This window comes from Mastomys coucha, unplaced genomic scaffold (assembly GCF_008632895.1).
Source record: "Mastomys coucha isolate ucsf_1 unplaced genomic scaffold, UCSF_Mcou_1 pScaffold8, whole genome shotgun sequence".
Taxonomy (NCBI): Eukaryota; Metazoa; Chordata; class Mammalia; order Rodentia; family Muridae; genus Mastomys; species Mastomys coucha.
Window position 1 is genome coordinate 72,164,522 of NW_022196914.1, and position 19,803 is coordinate 72,184,324.

At 42.3% G+C, this 19,803-nt stretch overlaps 1 protein-coding gene and 1 long non-coding RNA gene across 3 annotated transcripts in view; one reads left to right on the plus strand and one right to left on the minus strand.

The window, feature by feature from the left end:
- LOC116083779 overlaps positions 1 to 17,974 on the plus strand; it is a 54,109-nt gene extending 36,135 nt beyond the window's left edge. The window contains exons 3-4 of the long non-coding RNA XR_004115909.1: positions 16,970 to 17,010; positions 17,715 to 17,974. This is a non-coding gene — a long non-coding RNA (uncharacterized LOC116083779). The remainder of the gene's footprint in view (positions 1 to 16,969; positions 17,011 to 17,714) is intronic.
- Map3k1 (mitogen-activated protein kinase kinase kinase 1) overlaps positions 1 to 19,803 on the minus strand; it is a 67,792-nt gene that overhangs the window by 14,943 nt on the left and 33,046 nt on the right. For both annotated transcript variants that reach the window (XM_031360543.1, XM_031360544.1), the window contains exons 2-9: positions 16,722 to 16,872; positions 13,445 to 13,645; positions 9,588 to 9,788; positions 8,827 to 8,943; positions 8,296 to 8,444; positions 3,973 to 4,094; positions 3,355 to 3,436; positions 2,925 to 3,108 (exon numbers count right to left, since the gene is read on the minus strand). In XM_031360543.1, the coding sequence (XP_031216403.1) occupies positions 2,925 to 3,108; positions 3,355 to 3,436; positions 3,973 to 4,094; positions 8,296 to 8,444; positions 8,827 to 8,943; positions 9,588 to 9,788; positions 13,445 to 13,645; positions 16,722 to 16,872 (1,207 nt within the window). The remainder of the gene's footprint in view (positions 1 to 2,924; positions 3,109 to 3,354; positions 3,437 to 3,972; positions 4,095 to 8,295; positions 8,445 to 8,826; positions 8,944 to 9,587; positions 9,789 to 13,444; positions 13,646 to 16,721; positions 16,873 to 19,803) is intronic.

Consider the following 19,803-nt stretch of genomic DNA (forward strand, 5'->3'; position numbering starts at 1 on the left):
TCAGAAATCCGCCTGCCTCTGCCTCCCAAGTGCTGGGATTAAAGGCGTGCACCACCACCGCCCGGTGTTAATGTTTTTCTAATGAAGAATTCTTATATACACATTCTTGTGTGGGCACATGGATGCACATGTATGTGTGAGGGCAGGGGTCATTCTCAGGAGGTGTCCACTTTTTTTCTCTCTTTTGAGATGGACTCTTATTAATTAGGCTAGGTTGGCTGGCCACTCAGCCCCATGGGTCCATCTTTCCAGAGCTGGGATTGCAAGTACATCTACACATCCAGTTTTCTATAGGATGCTGGACATTAAACTCCTGTACTTAAAAAGTAAACACTTGGGCTGGAGAGATGGCTCAGCAGTTAAGAGCACTGACTGCTCCTTGGAAGGTCCTGAGTTCGAATCCCAGCAACCACATGGTAGCTCACAACCAGCTGTAATGGGGTCTGATGCCCCTTTCTGGTGTGTCTGAAGACAGCTATAGTGTACTCACATAAAATTAAATAAATAAGTAAATAAATATTAAAAAAAAAGTAAACACTTAGTGTAAACATCCGAACTTAGTGTGGACATCTGATCAATATAGCACACTATATCCCAGATCTCCTGGACTCAAGCAATCCTCCTGTCTCAGCCTCCCAAGAAGCAGACTCTGGAGGTCATTCCGACCATACTCACAGCTGTCCAAACTGCTCTCTGCCTCTGCTCCCTTTTCTCCCCTCAAGCTGATGGCCAATGCATCTGGGGAAAAATGGGGGCTATACCCTAGCTCCCTAACTGCCAAATTTATGGGATTTAGAAACTTCTGGGAGTGTCTACTGAGGCCTTTCCAGATTATATTAGTTAAGGTGGGGAACCTACCGTAAATGTGCTGAGTACCAGCTCACGGGCAGAATAAGGAGAAATGAGCTCATCTCCCTCTGCTTCCTGTATGTGACTGGCTCTAGATCCTGCTGCCATGGCTCCCCCCCCATGATTAGCTGCATCCCTTCAGTTGTGAGCTGAAACCAATCCTTGCCTCTATGGTTACTTCTTCCAGGTATTTGGTCACAAAAACAGTAAAAATCACTAAAGCACTATATTTGAAATGCTCATTACTTCAACGCTTAAGAGTACATACCTTTATACTCCAATACCTTTATACCAAGTTTGATTGGTAATCATGCAAACTAATAACTAGGTAGCTTCATTTTCATAGTCTGTTTTATGCTTAAAAACACTAAAACCCGGACTGGAGAGATGACTCAGCAGTTAAGAGCACTGACCACTCTTCCAGGGTTTCTGAGTTCAATTCCCAGCAACCACATGGTAACTCACAACCATCTGTAATGGGATCTGATGTCCTCTTCTGCTGTGTCTGAAGACAGTAACAGTGTACTCACATATATATAAAATAAGTAAATCTTAAAACACTAAAACTGAGAGACAAAAAAGGAAAAAAAAAACCTAGAAAAACTCCATATTTATACATGACTAAAATACTTTATAGAGAAGGAAGCTAGGTTTTATAAAAAGCAAGAGAAGCAGGGCTATCACTGGTGTGGAGCCTTCAAGTCAGAGTATTCTTCTTAAGAGATCAAAGCCACAGAAACTTATGTGATTTTTGGCCTGTAGGAAAAGGCTAAGCTGGTGGGACTAGAAGAGAAAGGTGAGCCTGAAGAATGCTTTATTTAAATGAACAAAGGGCAATGATGTAACAGAGTTAATGTATGTGTGGCTACAGCCCTGGCACCAGGCCCCAAAACTTCCTCTACAGGAGAATTGTAAATGGTATTGACCTCATGGCCAATTAGCAAAAAGTAAGCTTAATGTCTAAGACAATGTGCATGAAAACTTCTAAATATGGGGCAAGTTTAACACACTTTTGGGGTGGGGAGCAAATGGTGATGTACTTATATGTATTGTGTTACAAAGAAACTCTGAGAAGAAAAAACAGCAAGAGCCATGAGTTTCCTGCACTGCCTCAGTTTTCATCAACCTTCCCTGATGCTCTAAGCTGGAAGTCAAACCCAGCTGGTGACAGCCTCAAAACCACGGCATCTAATAGCTGAGAGTCAGCTCGGAGATGCGCCGCTGCAGGGTACTGTCCACAAACCAGACAGAAGAACTAAGCTGCTGTCTATACATTCTGTGGATTTTATCAGATTGGTAAGGAACAGGCAGTTAACAGGAAGAGTAGGTTTCAAGGCTGCAAAAAAAGGGCCACAAAGCCGGAGGCAGCATTTTCTATAACAGAGACATTACATGAGTTAATGTACCTGACAAACCGCCTTGCACCCAGAGGCCTGCCAACTAGCAAAATGCTGATTATTTGACTTCACTACTGTAACTCACTATTATCTACTGGAAGCACTGGCTATAGAGAGATCCTACATTTAAAAATAATACAGTAAGCATTCAAGCAACCAAAAAAAAAAAAAAAACATTTATAAGTTGGCCAACCACAACCTAAGTTCATTGAGGATACAAAACCATTCTGAGGAGGTAAAGGCAACCAAAATACCAAACCTAAGATAGACCTGAGTCCTCACACGGCCTCTCGACAAGCGCCTGTTGTATACTGCTGTATGCAAGTGGGACGCAGAAAGGAGAAACTGGGTTTACACAGCAGCAAACAGGAGCACAGCAGAAACACTTGTCAGGAACAGGGATTAAACGGGGCAGTCAGCTCTGAAGAGCTGCACTTCCCTTCCTGGCACAGTTCCTTACGTATTTTAGGAAGAGAAGGGTCTAGATAGGTGAAACTACAAAGAAACTTTAAAGTGCAAGCTGTGCAACAGGCATATAGGAAAGAACAACCCAGAGGCCAGATTCAAGGTTTTAGCATGAACCAAGTGTTTTCCTAAAGTAGAAACAGCCAAGGGAAGGGGACAAACACAGGACATGACCAACGCGACTCTCTGGGAATTACACAAAGAGCTACCTACCTGAATCCATGGCTCGGCTAAATCTTTGTAAGCAGGAGGAATCTGCTGGGTTCCAAAGTGAGTAAGGTTAAAATTGCTTTCCTGATTCCTCCGTTGTGATCCAGCCACAGGCTGCTGCGGGGAGGTTGGCTGCTGGACAGCTCGCAGGGAGGCAGGGGAATCCACGGGGCTTGATAACTCATGGCTAAAATGAAAAAAATAACAAAATTTAGCTGCAAAATATTAACAGATATAAGTCTCTCCCCACCCCTCCTCCTTTTTTTTTTTGAGACCAGATTTGTTGTGGCTCAGGCTAGCCTTGAACTCATGATCCTTCTGCCTCAGCTCCACCAAGAGCTGGGAATACAGGTGTATACTACCATGAGAGCCCAGAGAACATCATTTTAATTTTCTGTTAAACATATACAAATTAGATATTCAAAATTACTACCTGTAGAAGTCCTGGGATCTCCACTTAGATCTACAAAGGGGACATATTAAAGGCTCTCTATTTCTTCTACATTCTTCTGCCCCTGAAAAATATAAAGGAAAAATATCACGAAAATGTAAATGTTTCATGTTAAGTATTAAGTCCTAAGCATTCATAACGGTTAGTGTAAGACGGATACAGAAGGAGCCTCATACAAATGGATAGGGTACCAATCTTAAAGCTGGCCAATGCAGCAGAGTAAATACTGATGCTTGTACCTATACTCCTGACAACTAGCACTGCTGTGCTTAGCATCCTTCACAGTATCTTCCCCACTCCATTCTGTGGCTAGCCTTTCAGACTCACCCTCTGGAAAGCCCGCCTAGGTCTTCCACCCTGTGAGGACAGGAGCTTTTAAGCTTGTGTTCCTTCCATCTCCACCTGCATTACTGTATATACACTCCTTTTTTTTTTTTCAATCTACACAGACCCTATAACCCAATCTGTGGGAAACTTTACATGGAGCTTAAGCAGGATTCCCTTCTGCTCTAGCCAATGTCCCCACAAGCCATTTCACTGCAATCCTATAAGTGAAGCAGCAAGCGCCAGAGTACAACACGGGGAGGAGGGGCCACCTACAGATTGACATGCAGTGGTGGTGCAGCTTGTTCCTGCAGCCATCTTCACACACAGTCAGGCTCTCCTCATCCAACATGCCCAACAAGCAGATGGGACACATCTGCTCCTCTTCATCCTTGATGCTGTGAGGGAAGGAAGAAAAACACTGAGCACCTGAATCTGGAAGACTTCTCTGGAATATGCACCCATCGGCCACGGACTCCTGTCGGACAGCACCATGTGATCACGTAGTAACTGCGAGGCAGTTCTTTAATTTCATTCTTTTTGAGGTAGGGTTGCTCTGTGTAGTCCTGGCTGTCCTGGAACTCACTCTGTAGACCAGGCTGGCCTCGAACTCCTTCCTGAGTGCTGGGATTAAAGGTATGCACCACCACCACCTGCCCGTTATTTCTCCTGTTAACACACAGGAATTTAAGAGCAGAACCACGTAGCTAGGTTCACAGGTTGTACGTGAATTAGGTTGTCCTTACTGTGAATGGAGGAGCTACCACTCAGGAAAGGACATTCGTATCCCTGAAATGATACCTCTGCCCCAGAACTGGGATTATGGTATGCCCAGCCATGGACACATCATGGTGGCATAATATTCATCGACTTGATAGATTTTAACTATGTATGTATCTGCTTACCATTGACACGTTAGATGTATTCTTAATTTTACAGTTTAAGAACTCATCAGAAACGTTTTTTTTTTTTTCCGAGACAGGGTTTCTCCGTATAGACCAGGCTTGCCTCGAACTCAGAAATCCGCCTGCCTCTGCCTCCCAAGTGCTGGGATTAAAGGAGTGTGCCACCACTGCCCGGTATCAGAAACATTTTTAGCCTACTTTTTTGATATTTTAGAAGTCATAGGAATATGTAACAGTTAGTATCAAAGGGAAAGTTATCCAGTCAACATGTAGCTAATTTTATAAATCAAGTTTTATGGACAATGGTCACATCCATTCACTTTCTTATTATCAATGAAAACTACATGCGCTACTAGGGGCATGACTGACAGTTATAACATAATTGTGGACCCAGTAGCCCATAAGCACTTAAAGAAAATGGAGCCAGCTGTAATAATAGACACTATTAGTGACCACTGTAACTCTGCCCTAATATTTATATACCTATAATTGCATATGTAAAATTGGTACATAGAAACAACAGAACTCAAAGAAGGTTTCACTTATCAACATTTTCCATAGTATTCAGCAGTCTTTAGAGGTGTCATTTTAATGGTTACATGACATATTCATAACATGGACATATTTGGGGGGGGTTGCAATGTATAGGGCCCTTCTGTATACCCCAAATTGGCCTGGAACTCGCCACTCAGCCCAAATGGCCTCAGACTCACTGCAGCTCTCTCTTAGTCTCTGGAACACGTGGATCACATGCGCACGTCACCATGTCTGGCTACAGTGTGGGTATGCTTTAATCATTCATTTCTGGCTATTTAAACCTTTCTATATTTTCACTACAATATGCCATACATAACAAACAGGCCACATATAAAACATACCAAAGATGGTACATTTGTTCAATGCACCAGCTCTGGCTAGCACCTGTTCTAGAGCAGAATATGAAAATGTTTCAGAAAACCACCCTCCTGCCCACAAAGGCTGAACTACTTTACATACAGTGGAGTGCTTTTTAAGAACTGAACTGTTGCCTTACAAAAGCTCCCTTAATTACATAAGTAAAATGTGCCATTTTTCATATATATGCATATTCATTTATATGGAGAAATATAGAATTTTATATAAATATTTGCTTTTAAATAAAACTCCATGAATGTTATTTTTATGGTGTAAAAAGCACATGGTCCTGGATTCACTACGGCATCTCCATCCACAGATGCCATCCTAGTGTGTTCTAACTCACCCTTCCCTATCTTTCTCATCTCCACCTGGTATGCTTTTTACTAAGCATTTTTCAAAGAATTATTGGTTTCACTGACATGTTTACTAGCCTCTTCAGCATTGTCTTTTATGAGCCAGGTGATGGGGTCACATGCTTTTAATCCCAGCACTCAGGAGGCAGAGGCAAAGGCAGGCAGATCTCTGAGTTTGAGGCCAGCCAGGACTATACTGAGAAACCCTGTCTTGAAAATCAAAACAAGGGGGCTGGAGAGATGGCTCAGTGAGTAAGATCACTGACTGCTCTTCCAAAGGTCCTTGAGTTCGGATCCCAGCAACCACATGGTGGCTCACAACCACCTGTAATGAGATCTGACGCCCTCTTCTGGTGCGTCTGAAGACAGCTACAGCGAATTACACTGGAGAGAGAGCCAGGTCAGAGTGAGCGGGGCTAGAGCGAGCCGGGTCCTGAGTTCAATTCCCAGCAGCCACATGATGGCTCACGGCCATCTGTACAGCTACAGTGTACTCATACACATAAAAAATAAATAATTTTAAAAACTAGAAAAAAAAATCAAAACAAAAACAACAAAAAATTTCTTTTATGAATATTTCCCTTACGTATTTTTTTCCTTAAGGTTCGCACTTTCAGTTTTTGGAAGGGTTTTGTGTATTTTCAGTTTGCTTTAATCTTGTTTATTTTGAATTTTTATTGCATGCAAGTGTTTTGCCTGTATGTACATATATGTACCACGTACATGCCTGTGGAGGCCAGAAGAGGGTGTTAGATCCTCTGGTACTGGAGTTATTACAGATAGTTGTTAGCTACCATGCAGTGCTGGGAATTGAACCTGGGCCCTTTGGACTAGCAGTCAGTGCTCTTAACTGCTGGGCTACCTCTCAAGCCTCTATCTGTATTTTCTACTTTTTTGAGTTATCACTTAAAATTTTTATAAAATTAGACCCCAGATGAATCTCCCTTTAGGTATTCTTTTTCTTGTTTAGTTTTTCTATGAAGATATGTGTTTACATGGAACAAATTACACAATATATTATAATATGACAAACTCTTGTGCCCACACTGCTGATACACCAATGCACCTGGAAACCTTGGATTCTGCCCATATTAAGAAACTATCTTTGCTCACCTTAGAAACTTCTGATCTAAGCTTTAGCTATCTAGCTTTAAACATTTGTTTTCTTCAATGAAAAGGAGAAAATAAGTTTGGTTTCTGAAGCTTGATAAAGATAGACCAACCTCCCCAAGTCCCTCTATCTATTTAGAAACAGAAAGAAACCTGGGTTAGGAGTCAAGATACCCACACTCTGGTCATGCTAGGACTTAAACGAGTTATGCTGCCTCTTCTGGCTTCACCCACACCTAAGGAAGCCAGAAGATCTTTCATTTCACAAATACTTGTGTTTTCCACAGATGAAAAAAAAAATCTCTCCTTTGCTCAGTGGGTCTCAGCACCACTTCCCTCGGCTTCATTAATTGAGGCGGTTATGAACTTAAGGGTCTGTGATGGGATGCAGATGAGACCTCCCACAGCCAGTGCTTCGCAAACACAGGTGCCTGTTCTCCTGTCTGCAGTAACGGAACCATCTCAGTTTACACAGAAAGGCAGTGCCACAGAACAGAAAGAAAAATTCTGTTACGGAGCAGATAACAGTTTCCTCAGAGACTTAAAACACCCACATTTATTCTTTTAGGCTGCACTTTGCATCATTCACAGCTTGTCTTTGTCATCTTTCCAGCCAATGGAGAGTTTGTGAAGCACTGTAGACTGTAAGTAGTAACTGTGAGTGACGGTGACCCTCCTGTCCTATGGCTGTCCTGCCTACCGAGTGAGAATGTGCTCATCTCCCAGGTAGAGACTGTAAGTAGTAACTGTGATGGTGACCTCCTGTCCTATGGCTGTCCTGCCTACTGAGTGAGAATGTGCTCATCTTCTCCCAGGTACAGACTCTTGAGAAACAGCCACGAAGGGAGTACTGATATTGTACGATATAAAAATCCCACACTTGAAAGTGATTTTGGAGAACCACTTTGCCTAGTACACAGTTTCCTTATAAAAGAATTACAGATGTTTCCTTCTACTTTACAGTTCCTCAGCTTTGTTATCTGTAGAGCAGTGACGAAATCCACCTACTATAAGAACAGAAGGAAACAGCGCGATCAGGGGGCTTGGCTACAGTAATGTCTAACATAGCCGCCTCTCATTAGTTTACACCTGCTGCCTGCTTTCTCACAAGCGTGAACATTATGTTACTTCTAATACGTCATTTCTAATGCTGTAGTGTGGAGAGCAAAATATCTTCACATGACCTTTAATAGCCTTTACCTTCAGTTCGAACATGGAAAGCCAAGACTCAATAACTACATCATTCATTGTATAGCAATTCATTATGTAAAAAAAAAACCCTAAAATTACAATATGACAGTACATCAGTGCTCCACTTTGTGACAAGTACAAACCTGTTTTCTGAACTAGATGTGGATGTGCTAGACGATGACAATGTGTGACAATTTGACATGCGTGACACAAACTTCTGGATGGTGTTCCGGGATGGAGCTTTGATTCGAGAGCTACGCCTACTGTGGTATTTCTGGAACAAACTCTCAACCTAACATTGGAAAAAGACAGCGTCAATGATATGGATGCCATAATTATGCACATGAAGAGGTGAATTATTCATCCTTATTTGCATAAAATTTGCATAGAGCTGATTTAAGAGCTTCCAACGTAAGAACGTAGTTTACTAAGGACAACGATTTTTACAGCAGGACAGTATTTACTGCCTTTCACAGTTTAGGAAAACAACACAAAACAGCTTGTCACTCAGCAAAGCACCAAAGAAACTCTAAAAGCATCAGATAATTCTTATGTAGCTTCACATACCCAACATAGTCACTGTCAATTTAAATTCAGTGCTCTTGGTATAATTCAAGATGCACCACACAAGTCTGTTGCCAGTTTCACCCTAGAGTTGTATATTTAAAAATTACCTCAAAATTTTTTAAAGTTTTTCTCCATAACATGGGGTCAGAGGGTTCTAGCTGAAACACGCGGAGCATGACAAACAAGAGGTGGATACAGAACGTCCCACGCCCACAGCTGCAGTTCTGCAGGACAGAAAGAAAACCACAGTGAGCAAACCTGTGAGCTTCAACAGCTCTCACTAGCCTGCTCTGGCATTTCAAGTCTACTTCATTAGTTTCTACTAACATTCTTCATCATCCTCACATAAAGACACAGATATGTTTCCATGCATTAATCTATTTTCAATGAATGTATTCGATAGATAAAATTCATTTTATTCAAGGTTCTAAGCTATAGTAAAAACATCATGCATCGCCTAGATGTATTTTAAGCTCGCTTTAACTCACTAGACAGAATGAAGTCAGCTCAGGTACGGACCTTATAAAACTGAGAGCTATGCAGATACATGCCTAGAAGTCTAGTAGTTGGAAAGCTGACACAGGAGGATCACTGTGAATTTAGGGCAGCCTAAGGCTACAAACTAAATCTGAAGCCAGCTAGATGCATAGTGAGACTCTGTTGCAAAATGAAAACAAGAACAAAACAAAAGCCAGGAACAGAACAAGGGACCAAAAGAAATCTCTGGTGACAAAGTGACACTTGTACAGTGAAAACGAAGCTGTGAATTCAGTTTCTAACCATGCACAAGAAGAAAAACGATTTCCTAGTATACAGGCTAAAAGTGGTACCATACACCAACTAAATATAAAATAGTGTCAGACACTACCTGTGGTCCAATAAACACCCGGTATTTATTGTCTGGGCTGTCTCCTCCAATCAGAAAAGAGTTGGGTCCTATCTGCTGCAGGAGGTACAGCCTGGCCCTCATCACTTTGTTCACACGGCGGCTGGTCTCCTCTGGGCTGTACGGTGAGAAGCCATCTGGTGACGGGGCTCTTCGGGGTGGTGTGATTCTGCCACTCTGGAACTTGACAACATTGTTTTTTATTAGGTAAATCCCTCAGTTCTTGATAAGAAATTAACGTTCAAAAACAGGTCATAGCAGAAAGTCATGTGGCAGGTTATATTCCCAGATGAAAAACTTCATATGTGAAGTAAAATGCTGTTACCTGGCACACTCATTTTAGAAGAACTTTTAGAATCTCAGTCATTCCTAGAAGAGATGATGAATCTCTGCCTGAGAGACAACCATACGGTCATTTTATAAACTACTCCATAAACTTGAGTGTTGTAAAGTACTGTGCAAGCTAAAAGCACATACCCAAAGGCATAAGAAGTGACCATATGAAGGCAAAATACTACCGTTTCTTGCAGTGAATGTAAACAAGCACTCTCTGGGCTTCTAGCTCCCCATGATGGGATTTACAACTGCTGCCATGGACTCCACCTCCCCCCTCCCCGCCCCCCTTGCAGACTGTCTTCCTTTAAAACGCCCCCTGGAGGCTGACCAAAACCTTCTGAAACAAACATCACCGCTCACTGAGCTGCTCCTTTCCTCTGTAACTCTGTCTACATCAACACCCAGTAGGTATTACGGTTGGTGGAGATGCCTGGTCTGAACAGTTACAATGGAGTAAATAGTACCAAACCATGAAGCTTCCCAGAACCCTCTGGTGGTGTGTAAAGTGTGTAGCTGCTGCGGTAAAGGAATGAACAGTGCAACGTTTTCTGAAAATGTTAAATTTCCACCCAGGAATCCCACCCCTAGGTATGAACTCAAGAGAAGTGAAAACATATCCACACACAGACTTGTATGTGAATGCTCACACCAGTATCCCTCAGAGAAGCCTGAGGAAGTAGCAGCACACTGGATGATGGATGAACAGAAGGAAGTATATGGTCACACATGAGAAGAATATTCAACGACTGAGACTGGAATACTGATGCATGCTATGATATGACCTAAGTCAAAGGTACCTGACACGGAATGCCATCCACAAAAGGGAGATACATAGAGGCTAGTGATTGCTTGGGGCTAATGGAAGGACTGAAGTTAACAGAGAAACTGTAGATCATGATTTACTTGAGCAAAGAACAATCCCATGGAGTTGGAGAGATGGCTCAGCGGTTAAGAGCACTGACTACTCTTCTGAAGGTCCTGAGTTCAAATCCCAGCAACCACATGGTGGCTCACAACCATCTGTGATGAGATCTGATGCCCTCTTCTGGTGTGTCTGAAGTGTCTACAGTGTACTTACTTACATATAATAATAAATAAATCTTAAACAAAACAAAACAAACAAAACAAAACAAAACAAAACCATTCCCATGGATTGGGCAGCACTCAAAAGCTGGAGTTTCAGAGAGATGACTTAGCAAGCCTGTGTAGGCTGAACACAAAGCAAGGTGAAGCAATTACTGGACTGGCTACAATGAGCCTTGGCCACATGTGGGTGTGTGATAGGCACACCTTAGCTATGTAACAAATAGGCTGTCCGTCTGTTTATGGTCGATTAAAGCTCAGTCCAATTTCCAAGTATAGAAACAACTTCAGGCTAATGGTGTCTAGCTCATCCTTACTGTGCTTTAAAAGTAGGGTGGTTGGGGCAAGGGGCACAGGAAGATATGATTCTGTCTATATATATTCAGGGTCCTCCTTCCCTTTGGTGCCTCGTGAATCAAGATGTAAATGGATGCCTGACAAGAGCTTGCATGCAGCAGCTTCTGCTCTGGGCCGGCAGCCATTCCAGGAGGCAGCCACCAACAGCGGGCTGCTGGCGCTTTGCAGAGGAAGCAATGCATAAGCTGAGAAGCAGCCTTGGCTCGGGCAGAGGCCACCAGGAGCAGGGACAAGCTCCTGCCCCCAGTTTTCAAATGTATGAGCCGGTGTCAGTTACAGTGTAGTCACCAGGGTTAATGATAAAAGTCTACTTTGCGTGGATTTCCGTGCTTTAACAACGGCCAGGGAAACGTAAGGTTTTCCTTGTGCTCGGCCGTTCACTCACTCACTCACTCTTCAAACACAGAAAGTGCTTGAACGTGCATTTCCGCCCCTCGAGTCTCTACTGCCCCCTGCTATCTTAGCTCTCTGGTCTGCTGTGATATGTGTTGATTAAAGGACACATACCAAAAAAAAAAAAAAAAAAAAAAAAAAAAAAAAAAAAAAAAAAAAAAAAAAAAAGTCTGACTACCAAAGAAAGGGGTATTTTGAGAGCCTTTTCGGAAAATCGTGCCTATTCTCTACGATACTTTATGTGCCCATCACACACACCCCTAATTTGAGCCCAAAGCTCAAACAGCAGTCTATTTTCTTTACATCTATTTACTTTTACTTTATGTGTACAAGTTTACCTACATGCATGGACATGCACTGTGTATGTGCAATGCCCACAAAACCAGAAGAGGGCATCAGATCCCCAACAGCAGAGTTACACGCAGCTGTGAGGCACCTTGTGGGAGCTGGGAAGAGCAGCAAGTGCTCTCAACTACTGAGAGCTCTCCAGCAATAGAGGCAGCTGTGATGTGAGTAGGAAAGAACTGTATCTGCCTTTTCTTACTGATATGTTAAATCCACAGGGTACACTTGACACCCTATATGGATCCTATGAATGATTTCCCTTTAGTGTATACTTAATCATCTGAAAAACTTTAGTTTACTAAGTAACAAAGATAATCATGCAATGCTGAAAAAAAAAACAGTTTTATATCATCTGCCTCAGAGAGATCTAAATACTGAGAATCAGTCAAGCACAGTGGGACTTGTTTTCTAAAATTTAAATTTTTGCTTTGGAACCTCAAATCTTATGGTTAAAAACGCTTTATTTTCTTTGAACAGACAGTTTCATTTAGTTCGCTTTAGGGAAAAATGTCTGCTAAATACACGTCTAAGCAACTATACTCTGTTGGCCATGTTTTTCAATTAATGATTTCGTTCCATGAGGACAGGATGATGAGCTCTTTTTGCAACTCCAGCAACTGCATATAAATGCTTTTCCTTGAGATGGTGACCACATTTTAGGGTAAGGCAGAAGTGCTTTATGCAAACATCCCATTTTATCAAGTATCACAGGATAAATATTTAATACACATTGAAATTAAAAAACATAATTTCCTGGGTGGTGGTGCTGCACGCCTTTAATCCCAGCACTTGGGAGGCAGAGGCAGGCAGATTTCTGAGTTCGAGGCCAGCCTGATCTACAGAGTGAGTTCCAGGACAGCCAGGGCTATACAGAGAAACCGTCTTGAAAAATGAAGAGCACAGATTCTCTGAGGGGGAGTAATGCAGGTGATCAGGAGATATGACAACGCCACCATAACAAGGCCGATTAGTCACACAATGCATATATGCTAGTAGAGGGGAAACCATAATTCTGATGTCGATGTTGTTAGTTGGGGCGAGAGCACCAGTAACTTTATCAATTACTCATGCACTGAACAAGGCAGAAAAAAAACACTAGAACACTAAAACTAGTTTTGACCTGACAACATCCACAGGGCATCTCAGGGGTTTTAACCTGACAGACAGAGCATCTTGTGGGTTCCTAGGACCCGTGCTCCCTGTGGATCACTTCAGCTCACACTTTGAAAGCTTCTGCTCTGTGGCACAGCTGGGCAACCCTCTCCGTATTGTGAACGAGCCAAAGATGACAGACATGAACAGACTGGGTGTGAATCTTAACTTACAGGCACAGGGGACACTCGTTTCCGTCTCACTCCTGGGGATTCCGGCTTCACTGAGCGCCCTGATGGGGAGCTGCCAGGAGATGGGCTGCGTCGGCCCTTGGGGGCTGGTGCAGCAGAGCCTGCCTGGCCCTCTCCTTGGGGCTCTGCTGTCAAGTTATTCATTTCAGATCCATCTCCTTTAATAGGGATTGGTTTCACCACCTGAATCGAAAATAGTCCGATATTTTGATTACTTTAAAATATACAAGAAGCACATTTTAACATCACAGAGTGGAAAATAAACTGAGTTTTTATACAATATTAATATAAATATACCAGATAACAGATCATATTTTATTTGGTATTACTATATGTCACTGTGTTGGACAACTATTTTACTTACACAAATGTCGTTTATTTTGTGTTTACACTAATTAAGGTTACCATACAAAATTACAGAAAAACTAATTGCTATTTATTGTATTCTCTAGCTCATTTGATATTCAGAATCAACTTAAATTAGGAATCAAATGCAGAAAAAATAGGATTTCAAGAATTACTCAATGAAACTGAAGAACTATTCCTTTGTATTTGGAAAAATGTAGGCCATTATAACAGTAATACTGGTATTAAGTAATCAAATAGAGTATGATCGTATTATACTATCATAAAAAATGCTATTTTACAATATTTTTAAGGTGTAGCTCAATAAAGCAGGGAAGGGCTGGCAGCATAGCCTGGTGGTACAGAGGTTTCTCAGCATGCATGGGACCTTAGGTTCAAGTCTCAGGACCAAGGGGAAAAAGAGAGATTAAGAGGCTAGAAAAAGCCAGGGCAGTTTCAAGCTTAAAGATCAATTTCTTAAACTGGAAACATGCAATTTACATGCAATTGTTACTGCCATGTTTAAAAATAGACCTCTTGGACCAAATGTGGACGCTGCCCCCTGAGCACGGTGGAAGTCTACCCTGTGCATTCCTGCACTTGCTCCCATGTGCAGTACAATTCTATATGAGGAACGCTCGCCCATCCCTTAAGTGTACTTACAATCCTACCATTCATTAACCCTCTGATAATGCAACCTATGTTCTTTAAAGCTTTCTGTAGTTTAAAAAGGTTATCTTTATTATTTTTATTTATGGGGTACGTACACATGGGCACAGGGACCTGAGGATGACAGAGGCAGTGACCCCACTCTGGAGCTACAGTTACAGGTGCGAGCCACCAGATGTGGGGTCAGAAACCACTCAGTCCCTTTGCAAGAACAGTATATACTCTTTTTACCACTGAGCCATGTCTCCACCCCTAAAATCTTTTCTTGAAACTGCAGTTCTTTTTTGTGTGTGAAATCAGAGTATAACTTGTATGAACTGGTTCTCTCTTTCCACTGTGTGGACCAAACACTGACAGTTTGGCCTGGCGAGAGCCCTTTATCCACAGAGCCATCTTGCTGGCCCAAAGCCTACATTCTTCATCTGTCCTAATTCTTTATTGCTTGTCTGCGCACCCCAAGCATCTGGTACCTGCTTGTCAACTGCTTTGTGTTATTTTATACATTACTTTTACTTATTGTGTATAAGCCTCAATTTCTTGTTTGTAGATATATTTTTTTTATTTAGTGTTTTAAGAAGGTTTTAAAGGCAACTGAATAAAAATAAATAAAAATAAACATAATTAGACCTTCCAAGTACACAGTAAACTTCCCAAGGATAATTTGAAATCTGTAAGCCACAGAATGCAGGGTGGGCAATTATGCTCAAGGATTATATGTTATGTCACTCTACACATCTCTCTTTCCTCCTGTCCTACATACATAGGCAAGATATTTAAGTATTTGCCAGAAAGTAAACAGTGAGAAAAAAATTAGTTTTAAACAATGTAACATTAGTGTGGTTGGCCTTGCCATACAGCACTGTAGAATAACTCCAGCTCTAGGAGCTTGGAGAGGAGCCCTCTCTAAGCTCTGGTGGAGCATGCCCTAAGCTCTGATGGAGCATGCTCTAAGATCTGATGGAACTTGTTCTAACTTCTGAAGGAGCACGCACTAACCTCTGATGGAGCATGCTCTAACTTCTGAAGGAGCACGCACTAACCTCTGATGGAGCTCTAACTTCTGAAGGGGCACGCACTAACCTCTGATGGAGCACGCTCTAAGATCTGAAGGAGCACGCACTAACCTCTGATGGAGCACGCTCTAACTTCTGAAGGAGCACACACTAACCTCTGATGGAGCATGCTCTAACTTCTGAAGGAGCAAGCACTAACCTCTGATGGAGCACGCTCTAAGATCTGATGGAGCACGCTCTAACTTCTGAAGGAGCACGCACTAACCTCTGATGGAGCACGCTCTAATCTCTGATGGAACACTCTCTAAGCTCTGACAGAGCATGCTCTAAGATCTGATGGAGCATGCTCTAACTTCTGAAGGCTTTCACTACTCAGTTCTCTATACTGACCAAGCAGAACTAAGCAGCCCTCTTCACTCCCACCTCTAAAACTGTTTCAGCAAAAATTTTTAAGCTTAGTCCTTGATTTCTCTGTCCTCTCCAAAGAATGAAATGGTGAAGGGTCCCGCTACATGTGGGCACCAGGTATATACATGATACACAGACAACATGCAGGCAAGATACTAAGACAAAATAACATTTCAAAGCTGAAATTTTTATTTTGCATTTAGTCAATTTAATCTTAAATATGCCTGTGGGATGAGGAAGGAGGCCAGAAGACTATGTGGCCAGGTTTAGCCAGGTGCTGGCTGGAATGTAATGAATCTTATCATTGCTGTTTCTCTTTCAAAAGAAAAATACAAGCCAAGTGTTTTCAGGAGACTGGTGGCAAGCCTCTTCCTTTGTCTGGACAGAAGTACATTTCACCACAGCATCTTCAACTGTTTGAGCAGAAATCGCAGCTCAGGATGCAGGATCCTTTCCCTTCTTAACCTAGCTGCTATTCTTGTGACTCCATAAATTTTATTTTTAGCACCAAGTCTATTTAATCTGATTTTTTCCCTGCTTTCCTGAAAGATTTCTGGAAGTATGATTCTTAGACCTTATCAGACATAAAGCATCTCAAATAAATTAGAATTTCTGTTCAGAAAGTACAGTACAAAACCTACTCAGAGTACAGACCTGACATTAGAGGGCAGTGTTACTTTAAGCACTCAATCAAACACATTCCTATGGTGGTTTAAGTTGCTTAATGAGCAGAGTTCCAATTATGACTTATTTCAAGGAAACAGGAAGCTGAGCTCCTCACTTCCTACGCTTCCCTCCCCGGAGCTGGTGCCCACAGCACTTACCACAGGGCCTCTCCTGTTCCGCCTTTCCAACCACTCGTGCTTCCAGGCAGGCATGCATGTGGCCTTGAGCTTCTCCCGGATCATTCGCTCCTCTGGGCGATCGTCCATCTTGTGCAGTCCTTTGAGGGTTTCTTTATTTTCCATCTCTCGGCTAAAGTTACGGGAGAAATAAGAACAAAAAGAAATGTCAGATGCAAGAAATAATTTCTAAGCACAAGTAAACAACTGGTTGTTTTACACTGTTACAGGTGCCTGAAAAGACAGCTACAAACCCCACAGAAAGATGGAGGTAAGGTATAAAACAATGCGCATTATGAATTCTGTGTTTAGGTGGACATTGCTCAGCCTTGTCTGCTACCACCAACTTTAACAGTATCTCAAAAAAGAGGAGGTTCTACTTGGAAGTTGTAGGCTTCCCAATAATATACAAGGCAGGTCCTTTCCTAGCATGTACCAGAACAAATCCAAAACATTAGCTATTGCTTTAGCAAAGACCGCCCACCACACCAACATTATAATGTACAAGGAACAAATATCTGGGAAGCTCTTGACTACCCTTACTCCAGAATTTCTAACTATTCATGCCAATATCCTGAAATAACTTTTCACTGCCTGAATGAGCAAGTCTGCATGTTCCTGAAACAAGAACACTATGACGAAGCCCTTGCTATACTTCACAACTAGAGAGGAAATGACCTGCTACGAACATTTTGACCTTCACTTCGTAATAACGAGTTACCAGAATTAAGATAATCTTTAAGCGAGGGACTTGAGGGAGCTAATTCGACAAAGTCTAATAGGTAAAAGCACAGCTCCCAGGAAGACGGCTAATTTCAAGGTGCATCCATCTCCACTTCAAAGCCTGGCTCCTAGGGACCGCTAAGCACCTATATTCTGGGAGAAGTACCAATTTTTAGAATTCTAGGCTAACTTCAGTAACTATTTTTGGAAAGCCAGTAAAGCTAGAGAATAATGATTTTTGTACCCTGACAGGAAAGGGAAACATTCATAGAAACACCAGAAATGATGACCTTGAACTCACTCCTGAACGTTAACTCCAAACTCGTCGGAGAATTTTCCAGTTAATCATAACTCAGAAGTAGCAGCTTGATTGAAACAAACAAACAAACAGAAACAAACAGAAACAAACCAAAAATCAAGGTACATAGGACCAGAGAGAGCATGCTCATCAGGCACCAGTGAAATACCAATATTGTGGTGCTAGAAAGCACACAGCAAGCACAGTCAGAAATGGCTGGATGCATTGGGGAAGGCAAAGAACGCGCTACATCTGAATCGTGCAAATGGGCAGTCACAGGCTACACAGCAAACATCCTGCTACTCAAAAAAAAAAAAAAAAAAAAAAAGTTTTAAAGAAAGAGGGGAGGAAGGATGGAAAGGTTGTTTTGAATGATGGTTCATTTACTTAGCAGTATTTGTTAACAGTAGCTGTTTCCATGCTGATTATGTATTGTATTGTTGTCATGACGATGATGGTGATGATATCACCTTCAGCGTAAGAGAAGAAGTAAGAAAGGCAGTCAGAGGTAAAGGGAGAAGACAGGAGAAAGTGAGGACCTATCTCCTCTGAATGGCTCCCAGCCTGAAGGAGGCTCCCTTAAAACTCCAAGCCAGGAACACTGCCAAGGCTCTGGAAGGAAACCGATGGAGGACCCTCAGGAGAGAGTGACAAGGCTCCAGGCTATTGTAACAATTGCTGGGAAGATGGGGCACTCAGGTCTGCTAGGGTCTCTGGAGCTGGCTTATTTTCACCACCACTCTAGTCTCCCAGGCTCAAGCTCCTGCCTTTTCTCCAGGCCCCTGGACACATGGCTCTGGGGTCTCCTGGACAGGCTATGACCCATCTGACTTCTCACTGAACTCACTTCTACACAGCCACTCCTAGACTGCATCAGTTCACCTTTTCACAGCTATTTCTCCTTCAAAGGGATCACTGCAGCTTACAAACATGTCTCCTCCTCTCTCTCCAACTGCAAACACTACAGTTTGCAGAGAACTCTTTCCTCCCAGAGCCCTGATAAGCACTGCATGCTCAGAGTTCTAAGGGAGCCTCCCTCCTTCAGGCTGGGAGCAGTTCAGAGGAGAGAGGTGCCCACACTCTTCTCCCCGCTCCTCTCTGGTCTTCTCCCTTTACGTCCTGTCTCCACTGTGCATCAAAGCACAGGCAGCACAGAGTGACCGGTGCCACAGATGAAATGAATTATCTTCTACTAACATCTTCAGCAGTCCTAAGGGCTTTCCTACCACTTTCAGCCCTAATGACTTTCATGTTATTTAATATTTTTATCACTCTGCACTTGTGATTACGCCTGAAACTTTGATGTTATTGATTGAGAGAATGCATCACCCCTAAATTAATCTATAAATATAAAGCGTTTTAGACTTCTCATAATTATTTTGTATAATTAATTCTAAAATGTGCATTCTTTACACTATGTCATCTGAAATCTGAATGGCTCTGAGCGATGAAATATAATTTGTTTGTTTGTTTTGTTTTGTTTTTTTTCAAGACAGGGTTTCTCTGCATATCCCTGGCTGTCCTGGAATTCACTTTGTAGACCAGGCTGGCCTTGAACTCAGAAATCCGCCTGCCTCTGCCTCCCAACTGTTGGAATTAAAGTTGTGCACCACCACTGCCCGGCAAAATGTACTTTTTAGGTGACTTTTTTCCTTCATAGATTTTAAAATAGTATAATTTGCAAATGCTAAGGTCTCAGAAGAAAACAAAACAAAACATGCACTATATCCCATTTTTTATGCCACAAACAAAACAAAACAAAACAAAACCCACAACCAAACACCCCCCCCCCACAACCCTAATTGTTTCCATTGTCTCTGAAGTGGGAACCAGGAAACAAGCCTTCCTCACAATGCTTCCACTGTTTATGCACAGCCCGGCATGTCCTCCATCCAGGTACAGCAGGGTCTCTGGCTGTCAGGCATGTGTGTGTGTACATGTACACAACACCGATTTGCCAGCCAAGGAATACTACAGCTACAGCAGAATGCACGCTTCCTTCTTTAACCAAAGCTACTGTAACCAGAAAGCCTTGAAGCCGCT